Source organism: Sorex araneus, chromosome 4 (genome assembly GCF_027595985.1).
Source record: "Sorex araneus isolate mSorAra2 chromosome 4, mSorAra2.pri, whole genome shotgun sequence".
Lineage (NCBI taxonomy): Eukaryota > Metazoa > Chordata > Mammalia > Eulipotyphla > Soricidae > Sorex > Sorex araneus.
Window position 1 is genome coordinate 134,410,502 of NC_073305.1, and position 12,304 is coordinate 134,422,805.

A 12,304-nucleotide genomic window follows, 5' to 3' on the forward strand; every position below is an offset into this window, starting at 1 on the left:
TGCCCAGAGTGAAAACAGCCTGATGCAGAGGCCGGTGGCATGGTTATGGGGGCTTCATTTCATGCTCCCTTCCAGTGAGTTCTGGACAGTGGCCGATGAGGAGATTATCTGGCGCCAGTAGGAGGTGGCTTATGGCATGACCCCTGGGCCTATGGGGACTGGGGGAAGCAGGCATAGCATCTCCCAGGTCCCATTGAGCCCAGAGTCCAACGTCACACAAGTTCCACATTGCCTGGGTTCCAGGAGATTTCACTCATGTGTGAGGCTCGGCACGAACGTGTGGAAGGCAGCCTGGAGCGAGGCAGTGGTTGGGTTGTGTAGGTCAGCTGTCAGGGCTGAGTCCCTTGGGGCGGGCCCTCTCACCTGCTCCCCTCTGGGGCACCCCAAGTGAAAACAGTCTGGCGTGGAGTCCAGTGGCATGGTTATGGGGGCCTCATTTTATGCTCCCTTCCAGGAGAAGCAGCCGTGAGTTCTGGACGGTGGCCGATGAGATTATCTGGAACAAAGTACATATGCAAAATATGTAGATTTTTTTTTTAATGTTAAATAGACCTTATTTGATGCAGAAAAGTAAATTATAATTTTTAAGAAAAATTATGTACTATAAAAGCATATGTCAGATATTACATGTAGTGTGTATAAGTATATGATTTTATATACCTTATGTAAAAATGTATACTGCACCTTTTTATGCTCAATCTGAAGTGCTTATCTGAAGAAATGATAATATTAACTCAAAAGTTATCTGCACCCTCATGCTTATTGCAGCATTGCTTATATAGCCAGATGACATGACACGAAATCCCGTTGATCGTTGAGTGGCTTGAGTGGTCTCAGTAACCTCTACATTCGTCCTATCCCTGAGATTTTAGAAGCCTCTTTCTTCTCGGCCTTCCCAACAATGCCTCATGGGAGGCTCTTTCAGGGTCAGGGGAATGAGATTCAGCTGGTTACTGGCTTTGGCATATAGATACACCATGGGAAGCTTGCAAGGCTGTCCCATGTGGGCAGGAAGCTCTCAGTAGCTTGCGAGTTTCTCCCAGAGGAAAAAGTAGGTTATAGATATCACTTCTGGGAGCTTGCTTTTAAGTCTCTGGATGTTGGCCGTTGATGGGATTACACATACCTAGGTTCCTCTGCCGGTACCTTCGTGCGTGAGGCCTGTCTGAACGTGCGGAGAGGGGCCTTGAGCATGGCAGTGGCTAGGTTCTGGTGGTCTTTGGCTGCTGGGACCTCTGCTCGGGGCAGGGAGGGAATCTGGAGCCCATCCCCTCCGAGGGGCCCCGGGGAAGACAGCCAGGTGTGCAGGCAAGAGACTCTCTGTACTATTGCTCTGGCCTGAAGAGCAACAAAAAACCTAGCCATAGCCAGACTGAGGGAACAAACCCAGGTGGTCTCAGTGGGTGAATGGGTAAGGAAAATGTGTTGTGTATACATTGTCTTGTATTGCTTAATATTTCAATCAGTAATGGTTAGTGTATTCAATAGTATTCAACCACCTACTCCTACATTTCTTAAGATGTATCTTTATTGTTAAACTATGTGTGATTTATATAATATGTATGCACTGTGGAATATTACTCAGTCACAAAAAAGATTGAAATCTTGTCATCTGCAACAACATGGATAGATATCTTTTTTTTTTGTATCTTTAAAATTTTTTTATTATGTCTGTGTTGCAAGCCATAATGCCCAAAACTAGAGAGAGAGAGTATGGGGAATATTGTCTGCCATGGAAGCAGGGGGAGGGTGAAAAAGGGGGGTATACCTGGGATATTGGTGGTGGGGAATGTGCACTGGTGGAGGGATGGGTGTTTGATCATTGTGAGATTGTAACCCAAACATGAAAGCTTGTAACTATTTCACGGTAATTCAATAAAATGTAAATAAATTAATACATAAATAAATTTTTTATTATTATAGCATCGTGGTCTACCAAGTTGTTCATAATATATTTGTTTCAGGCACCAAATTTTTCACCATCAGTCCCACCACCAGTGTGCCCCTCCCTCCACCATTGTCCCTGGTTTCCCACCCACCACCCAAACCTGCTCCCTTGCAGGCACAACTAAATTTACTTCTTAATGTTTGTTATAACACAAAGGCAAATGGAATTATCAAAACTTAGACCAATAAGAGTCAATTTGTGATAATTGTTTTATCTCACAATGATGCTACTAAAGTCATTGTCTGAGGATATGCTGTGCTAGTTAGTGCTAGTTCAGCCTTCTATGTTATTGTTTAGGCTAAATGAGCTTGGAGATCTTCTATGCAACTTTCCAATCAGGTTTTCTGTGATCCTGCTGGATAAGTAGGGTTTTGAATTGTTGTGTGGTCAAATAGTCCCAGAGCTATAAATCTGGAACAATTTGGTGTATTGGCTGTTTGATGAGGTTCAGTTGTGGAGCTGAGCTATTTTTAAGCTGGAGGGTGTCTGGTATGGCTTTGGGCTGCTGTACCTTCAGGCGGAAAGGGGAATCTGTCTGCCTCCATCCTGAGAAGGCCCAAGAGTTCTTAGCCCAGACCAGTCTGCCTGGGAAGACTCAACAGCATATCATGTTCTTTTGGAGATGTGACCTGTTCTGTTTTTGTATTGGAGCCACACCCAAGCAGTGCTCAGGGCTTACTCACAACTCTGTATGCAGAGATCACTCCTGGTAGGCTTGGCGGCCTATATGGGATTCTGAGGGTTGAACCCAGGTCTGCCTCGTTCAAAGAAGTGCTTTACCCTGCTGTACTATTGCTCTGGCCCGAAGAGCAACAAAAAATTTTAAAAATCAAGGTCATAGGTTTAGAGGACAGACTGGTGTTGTTTCCTAGAGGTGGGGGTTGGTGAGTGGTGGAGGAGGTGTAATAGGCCAAATAGTACAAACTTCTAGTCTTGGGTATATGCCAAACAACATCAGTACTGCACTAATAATACTGTATTGTATATTTAAAAATTGTGAATAGGTCTTTAAAGTTCTCATTTTGGAGCTGTGGTGATCAATATCTACTAGATTTATTGTAGTTTTTACTCAGCGAATACAAATGACAAATCATTGTGTCGTACATTTCATTAATATGATCTTATATTAAGTAACACCTTAATAGGTAAAAAGAACAAAGCCCAGAAAGAGCTCCAATGGCTGGGGTGCATGACTGATACTTGGGGGTCCCAGACTTGATTCATGGCACACATGGGTCCCCAGAACTGCTGGGGTGGTCATGGTGGCTCCCACCATTGCTAGGCCAGAGTATTCAGAGTATCAGCAGGAGTGGCCCCAGGCCTGACCCCAGGTAAGAAAACAGGATCCTAAATTATGCTGGGTTTTATTTGTTTGTTTGCTTTTTGGGCCACACCCAGCAGTACTCAGGGACCACTCATGGATTTGTGCTCAGGAGTTGCTCCCAGTGGTGCTTGGGGGATTTTGAGGTGTCAAGATCAAACCTGGGCTGCCCCTTCATCACTGCTTGGGAGACCTCACCTCCAGCCAAGAAAAAAAGAAATAAACAAAACAGAACCCCCCAAGAAATGTCTTTTTTAAAAAAGTTTTCCCCAAATTTTATTTTATTAATCTCCATGAGTTAGAAAGTTATTCATTATTCAGTTTTTGACATACAGTGTTCCATCACCAATCCCACTGCCAGTGTCAATCACTAGTGTTTCCAGGTTTCTTCTGTTATTCCGTAACACTACTGATGTACGCGAAGCGCCTTGACCCCTGCCCCTGTTTCTTCTCATCTATTTTTTTTTCCCTTCCCCTTCACTCTGTTTCTTTCCTTCTACTCCCTTCAACCTGGGGCCAAGGGTGATGTGGGCACCCCCTCTTTAAATCATTGCATTTCCTCATCCAGTTACTCTTAAAGACCACATATAAGAGAGATCATCCTTTGTTTGTCCTTCTACTTACTGCATCTGATATGTTTTCAGTTCTACCTGTGTTGCAGCAACTTGCATGATTTCATCATTTCTTACAGCTGCGTGGTATTGCATTCTCTCTTTCTCACTACCCCCCCTCTCTGTTTGTGTGTGTACACATTTTCATGATCAGCTGATTTATCATTGATGTCTAGGTTGATTCCAAATCTTTGCTATTAATGCTGAGTGCTGCAATGAATAATGGTGCTCATACACATCCTTTTGAATGAGTATTTTTCTGTCCTGGCAGTAGATACTCTAAAGTGGAATTGTTTGTGCATATGGTAGCTAAATTTTAAGTTTAGCCCCCAATCCTGCAAAGAAATTTATTTCTTTTCTTAAGGGTTTTTAAAAAATGTAATGTAACTTAGGTAACACGGTTATAATAATATTAACATTTGTGGCTGAAAGTAATTTTTCTCATATAAATTATGTTGAGTATGGTAAACCACAGTGCCTGAAAGGGGGAAATGAAGGAAAAGAGAAAAAGAAAATAGTGCCTTTCAATGAGGCAGGCTGGGAGGTGGGAAGGAAACTGGGGACATTGGTGGAGGGAAGTGGTACTGGTGAAGGAATTGGTGTTGGAACATTGTACACTTGAAACTCAATCATGAATAACTTGTAGCTCTGAGGTTAATGGTGATTCAATAACGAATTAAAAAAAATTATGTTGGAGTAGCAGGTAGATTATAATCTAGTAAGGTAGAGGATATGTTATTTTAAATTTATGCCTTTGATGAGAATACTGTAGATCATTTTTCAGTGCTAGAATTTTAATATTACTAGACGTAAAGGATAAAGTTAGAATGATTAAATCAAAATATTTAGAGTGATGGATGACAAATGTTTACTTTGCACAGTTAAAGGAACAGGTTTGGTAACAGTTTTGAGAGCAGTTATTTAAAATGCAAATATGCAGATACTTTTAGAATGATTTAAGATGTAGAGCCAAAAGTAAAAGTACTATAATAATTAGTTAACTTATACTTTTCCTCTCAACTTTTTATTTAAAAATTTTTTGTCTGTACACTAGTGGTTAACATTTTCCCACATGTCTTTCTTTTCTTTAATCATTTGAAAATAACTTATAATATCATAATACTTGATCTCTAAAAGCTTTATTATGTATCTTCAAATAAGAATAATGGGCAGTATCCCCATCTCTGCCTGAGTACAGCCAAGTGTGATCCCTAAGTGTAGAGCCAGAAGCAAGTTCTGAGCTTGGCTGGGTATGGCCACCAAACAAAACAAAGGAATAGTCTCCTGTATAACTCTATTATCATTGTCACACCCAAGAAGCTTAACATTGATATCATAATATTAACTAAAAATAGGGCTGCCAGATTCAGCAAAAAAAAAGTTGAATTTCTGTATAGTTCACTTATCTTGAATTTTGAATTAATAAGTAATACTTTTTTTAAAAAATAGTTTCACTTTTGTTTTTGGTTGTTTCCATGTCTTGTCTATTATAAACAATGCCACAATTAACATTGGGGGACAGTTACCTGCCTTTCTTTGGTTTGGTTGTTTGTATTTGGGCCACACCTGGCAGTTATGAATTGGCTTTGCAGATGTTCAAGACTTAGATAAGTGTCCATGCAGTGTATTAGTCTGAGTTTGACCTCCTTCTCTGGAGTATGTGTATCTTGCCCTGTGAAAGGTGGAATGGAAATGGATGCAGGGGAGCAAAAGTTGTAATATTTAAAGAAAACTTCCAAGAAGGAAACATTAATTGGAGGTTGGTAGTTTCGTATAGATATATATACAGAGCTCTAAGTATACATCACTGCTTTAGAAACCTGCTGTTTAAATCTTTGTAGAATATGTCTGGGATGTGGTTTCTTTTTCCCCATGGTCTGTAATTTTGGATGGAAGCATGTTATCAGTAAGTGCATAAACTTTCCATCTTCAGCGTGAGTGAGTGGGCCTTGTGATTAGGTGGGCAGAGGTGAGCAGTGAGTGGGAACTCCCCTGTGCTCTGTCCTGTACCCAACAGATAAGGACATAGTTGCCGATAGTATTACTGCAGCTTTCCAAGTCACAGAGCTAGTTTGTACCCAGATCATAAATGCTCAACTTCTTATTCTCCTCTGTGTCACTTCTGGGGAGTGGAGATGGGTGACATGTTATCCCTGTCTTCTAACAGCCTTCAGCTTGTCACCTAAGCAGAATCCCATTTCTTTAAAGTGGGGTTGTCATCCCACTTTAAACATTCTGTAAAATGGGGGCCAGAGAGATAGCTCAGTGGGCTGGAGCCTGTGCCATGCATGCAGGGGGCCTGGATTAGATTTCCTACACCACCTGAGCACAGTCCGGCGGGGCTCCCACCTTCCCACCCACATAGAGCCCTGAGTACTTCCTGACCACTGCTGGGTGTGGTTCTCAAACCAAAAAAACAAAAACAAAAACAAAAACCCTTAAATACAAGTAACATGACAAGCTTACAGCTGTTCAAGAGAAACTTATGCATGTTCAAATTTTCAAGTACTTTAGTGTGAAGTGTGTGCATTTTAGCGCTTGGCTGTGTCTCAGAGTCCTGGCAGGCAATACTCACAGCAGCTGTTTCAAATAAAGACTGACTGAATCACAGAGTTGATTTAGCAGGCCTCAGGCAGCACCAGGACTTGCAGGGGAAAGATGAGTCTGGAGCAATTTCTGGGAATTTGTTCCTGAAGGAATGCAGCTCAGCCAGAGACACTGCACCCGGGCAAGGTGGAGATTCACTTCTCTGCCCTCCGCCAGTAGTACTCCAGGGGCTGAACCTAGCCAGCCGCCGCCAGGAAGGCGAGCAGGAGGGACCTGGGGAGGGAGCACGAGGAGCATGCCAACACTCAGGACTTATACTTATGCTCTGATGGGCTTCTCTGGGACGGAGGAACAAATGCTAAGAGATGACCACTACAAAGGCATTATATTGTGACAGAAAACTGGGGTGAGTTGTAAGAAAATGTGAGCAAGGCGCATGGGTGTCTGTGTAAGTTAGTCATTTTGAAGAAACCTGTGTAAACTTAACTATCCTTGAATTCACTGTAATGCTTTTTTTTTTTTCCTGAGTGGTCCTGGGGCTCAAACCCAGGGTGTCACCAAAGGATAACCTCTACCACTGTCACATCCCCAGCCCTGGAAGACTGATGCTTTTATTAGGGAAAAAAAACTCATTTATATCTCCAAGTGAAAACACTTGGTATATTTAATATTGCTTAGATGAATGATTCCCCTACCCCCCAATTTTTTTGAGGGCTGACAGCTTAACAGGCTGGGTGCATGTTTTGCATGTGGATATCTGGATTCAGTTTTCAGAACAGTTTGCAGCAACCTCCAATACTAAAATGCAGTAATCCCCAAATTAAAAAATATTCATATCAACTAAAGGGAATACTTAAGAGTAGAGACAGAGTACAGGACTTAAGGTATTTGCTTTGCATACCACCTACCTGGTTTGATTCCCCAGTACCACATTTGGTCTCCAGAAATTCACCAGGAGTCAGTCCTGAGTATAGGATCAAGATTAGCTCCTGAGTACCACTGGGTGTGACATAGAACCCTCACCCCCATCAGTTTGTTTCATTTTGGACCGAAGAGATAGTACAGGAAGTAAAGTGCTTGCCTGGCATGCAGCAGATCCAAGTTTCATCCCCAGCACCAGATAAGGCCCATGAGTACTATTAGAGGACAGTCCTGAGCACAGAGCTAGGTATGGTCCCCGAGCACCACTGCGCCTGGCCACTCCCTACCCCCACAAACAAATTATACCTTACATCACTAAAGTAAAATCCATTAACAACTGCATTGTAAACAGTATTTGTATCAAATTAGGCATCCATGGTTTTAAAATTTTCTGTGTGTGGAAGTCATACCTAGCGATGATGGAGGGATCATGGGGTGCTAGGTTTTGCACCTAGGGCAAGAACATTAGCTTACTCTGTTACTTTTCCTACTATGTTTTGGATTTTAGAGTGCTCTCTTATTCTTAATATGCCTTTAAAACAGTTGCATTTTGTTGTTGTCTTTTTTTTTTTTTTTGTCATATCCAGTGGATCTAAGGCGTCACTCCTGGTGGAGTCAAAGATGCATGTGGTGCTGGAGATCAAACTCTGGCCTTCTTTGTTCAATGCTTATATTCCATCTAGCCCCCAAGAGAGCTTTCTGGCCCCTGAAAAGCTCCTTTTTGAGGGCTTTGTTAATTGCTATGCTTTACTATTAAGAGATGTGGTAGGGAACAAGTTCTTTCTTTGGGATACTCTTTCATAGAAGAGTCTTTGGGCTTTTCTTTCTGTAGACCAATTTAGTTTCTCTAAAACACTTATTCTAGGGTTAGGGGCTACAGGAGTTAAGGCACTTGTCTTGCATGGGGTTGACCCCAATTCAATCCCCTTTCACCAGATAAGGTCCACTGAGTTCCACCTGATGTGATCCCTGAACAAAGGGACTAAGCTCTGAGGCACAGCTGGGTATATACCCCCCTCTCCCAAAAGACTTTTCTAGTTTCTCACTTGCTGTGAATGAGTAAGTTGTCATTGTACTAACAATGGTAGTACAATGTACTCCCCATGAGTAGGGAAAGATGACATGGTTAGTGAATGGTGATGGGGAACTTAAGTTGTGTGACTTCACGGCCCTTGCTCTGGGCTGCTATGACTCTTGTTTCTTCCTTTAAAGTTTAAATTGTGCTTCCTGCATTTTTACATCAAGTTTTTCCATACCTAATTGTATACATTAGCCTTTCCTAGTCTTGTACATGGCACAGTTAGGAATGCTATGCATATGATAGTTTTAATTTGTTTCCATGTTACAGATTTATAATTTGTTCTTCATTTGCAGCTTTTTTCAAGGAGCAAACCTCCAAGGGGCCTATATGTTTATGGAGATGTTGGTAAGTGTATTAAAATAAGTTTGGAGTGATCCAAACAGAAAACTTCTCAGGTTTCATTCTAGGACAATTTCTGTTTCTATATCGCCACCTGCTATGATCAGCAAAGTAAAATAGAGGGAAAGAAAGGGAGAAAGAAGGTAGTTATCTTATATTTCTCCTCTGCTTTGTTCTGTTTTAGCCACATCTGGTGAGTGATTTAGAGGCTAATCCAGTGGTGGTGCTCAGGGGACCAGTGTTGGGGATTGAACTCAAGGGTTCTAAATGTAAAGCAAGTGCCCTCCTTTGAGCCATCTCCCTAGCCCAGTTATCTCAGTTTTCACTTTTACTTTTCATAGAGTATAACTATAGTATAGTTAAGAATTGTATAGGGTATAAGTTGATCTCAGGGAATAAAATTATAAATTTATTAGCTAAATCAGAGTCCCATTTCTCAGTGCTTTTTGACTCTGCTTATTATTGAAAAAAATCTGTGGGGCTGGAGAGATAGCACAGTGGATAAGGCTCATAGCCAACATGGCCAGCCTGGCTCAATTCTTGGCAATCTGTGTGTCCCCTCAAGCCTCGCAGGAATCAGCAATGAGCCCCTCTGGGTGTGACACTAACTTCTTCCCCTCAAGTATTCTAGGTCTAGAAACTTAGAGCTTAAAAAATTTGAGGAGAATTCAGGTAGTTCTTTTCTCAACTCCTGGCTAATTATAACTTTGAGGCCTATGTATGCTGCCTTCTTTAGAAAGCAGGTTATCCTGGCGGCTTGTTTATATTTGTGTGTGTGCACCGTAAGGTCTCACTAGCAGAAGGACTCTTCCCTCTATTAGTGCTCTTCTTTGCCTCCTTGGGGAACCCTTAACTTCCTATACCTTCACTTTCCTGTTAAGTCATTGCAAAAACCAATATCTTTGTTTCTCCTCTTAACTTAATCACTGTGCCATACATGGAGATAGCAGTAAAAGCACAACTGCTTCCACTTCTGCAAAAACACTTAACAAAACCACAGTCACAAACATAGCTATGGAAAGTACAGCCATATTTTACTTACTGATTGAAGAAGAGGTAAGATAAGTATATCAAGATTTGAAAAAAGTAAAAAAGATGTGATAAAAGAGATGTTTACATTTGTAATACGGGGAGGAAAAGAGAGAGGATTTATTTATTTATTTATTTATTTATTTGTTTGTTTTGCTTTTTTTTTTAATTAATATTTTATTTTTAATTAGTGAGTCAACGTGAGGGTACAGTTACAGATTTATACATTTTTGTGCTCATGTTTCTCCCTTACAAAGTTTGATAACCCATCCCTTCACCAGTGCCCATTCTCCACCACCAGTAAACCCAACATCCCTCCCCCCTCCCCAGTCCCGTCTCCCCCTAACCCACACTGCCACTATGGCAGGGTATTCCCTTTTGTTCTCTCTCTCTCTGATTAGGTGTTGTGGTTTGCAATAAAGGTGTTGAGTGGCCATTGTGTTCAGTCTCTAGTCTATATTTGGCCCGCATCATCTTTCCCCCACATGACCAACAACCACATTTTACTTGCTGTTCCCTTCTCTGAGTTGCCCAGAATGAGAGAACAGCCTCCAAGCCATGGTGACAACCTCCTGGTACTTATTTCTACTATTCTTGAGTGTTCGTCTTATAGTCTATTATTCTATATTCCACAGATGAGTGCAATCTTTCTATGTCTGTCTAAAGAGAGAGGAATTTTGAAGCAAGTGAGATGAGCATTTTGGTATCTACAATAAATTTAGAGTAGAGTATATACAAATAATTTTTTTTTTTTTTGCTTTTTGGGTCACACCTGGCGATGCACAGGGGTTACTCCTGGCTCTGCACTCAGGAATTACTCCTGGCGGTGCTCAGGGATGCTGAGGATCAAACCTGGGTCGGCCGTGTGCAAGGCAAACGCCCTACCCACTGTGCTATCGCTTCAGCCCCTACAAATAATTTAGTATATAGAGCATAGAGTATTTAGTATGGAGTGTACAAATAATTTAGTATATAGAGTATAATTTAGTATAGAGTAGACAGATAATCAAAGGCCAAATGATCATTTTGGAAAACTCTGGGAGAATAGCCTCAGATGTTAGGAACTGGGAAGAATAATTTGGTGGGGGTAAGGGAGTTTTGGAGGCAGTGATAGAGCTCTCCGCTACTGGCTTCTTTGAAGAGAGTCCATTTTGTAAAGAGCAGTCACTGGAGGGGGAAGGTCTTAAGTAGTCATTTCTGCTTCCAAATTACATGTAGACTTAAATAGTTTAAGGTTTTGCAAGTTAATTCCCCAGATCTCTCTCTCTGTCTCTTTCTTTTTCTCTCTTTCTCTCTCTCTCTCTCTCTCTCCTTCTCTCTCTCTCTCTCTCTCCCTCTCTGCCCACTCCCACTTTTCTTTCTCCCTCTCTACCTCTCTCTTTCTCATTTAATTTTTGGTGGGGATTCACATTTCAGCAGTTCTTGGGCTATTTTCAGTGCATTGCTCAGGGGTTTCTCCTGACTCTGAGGTGCCAGAGACTGAATTTGAATCTTTTGCATATGCACCAGCCACTTGAACTATTGCTCTGGCTCAAGAGTCTTCTTCTGCCCACCCACCTCCAGTTTTTCGGCTACACTCAGTGTTGCTCAGGACTTACTCCTTGCTTTGTGCTCAGGATGAGTCCTGGTGGGGCTTAGGGGGCTATATGGGTACCAGGTATCAAGCCCTGTTGGCCTTGTGCAAGACAAGCACCTTACCCACTGTACTATCTGTCCACCCCACTAAGATAAAAATCTTCTTTTAAAGGATAATATAAGGTTTTATGATCCTGTAAGAGAACAAAGCAAAGTTGTGAAGTAGGCACAATCAGTGTTGGTTTCGTCTCTATTTTTTCCAACATCCCTAGAAGACAGTGATACATCTCATATAAGTCACATTGGTAAATCACTAGAGAATTTATGATTAAACACCTGCATATTAAAAGGCGGGTGGCTAATAGTCTGTGGTGTTGACAGAATAAGGAGCGAGAGTTTAGAGCTGTTTTTGCTCCTACATAAAGGAACTTCTGAAATTGCAGAATGAGCAGGTGGAGGGACAGTTTGTAAGTCCTTATGTAAATAATCATGTAAATATGAATGATCTGTTCTTCCCAATCGAAAGACAGAGAGTGACTGATTTGATGAAAAGGAAGGATCCACCAATATTACACATCAAATATGATGACAACTGTAGGTTCGAAGTAAAAGGCCAGAATAAGATACTCCAATTCTCATCTGTAGTAAACAGGGCAGAATTGGCATTCTCACATCTAATAAAATAGCCTTTCAGCTAACACAGGTAATAAGAGACAAAGATGAATTTATATAATAATCAGGAGGTCAATCCATCAAGAAGCTATGACAGTTATCAATACTCACACAGCCAAAAGACCACCCACATATACAAAACTATTATTAACCGACCTCAAGGAATATGTTATCAGCAACATAAAATTGTGGGCAATCTAGCATACCAGTTTCTGCAGTGGACAAATCATGCAAAGTACTGTATAGCACTGTCAGTCATC

At 41.4% G+C, this 12,304-nt stretch overlaps 1 protein-coding gene across 2 annotated transcripts in view; it reads left to right on the plus strand.

Annotated features, from left to right (window-relative positions):
• Window positions 1–12,304, plus strand: part of AFG1L (AFG1 like ATPase) — a 191,477-nt gene that overhangs the window by 31,304 nt on the left and 147,869 nt on the right. For both annotated transcript variants that reach the window (XR_008629796.1, XM_004605766.2), the window contains exon 3: window positions 8,723–8,774. Coding sequence is in view for 1 of the 2 variants with exons in the window: in XM_004605766.2 (XP_004605823.1) it covers window positions 8,723–8,774 (52 nt within the window). In the remaining variant the exon portion in view is untranslated. The remainder of the gene's footprint in view (window positions 1–8,722; window positions 8,775–12,304) is intronic.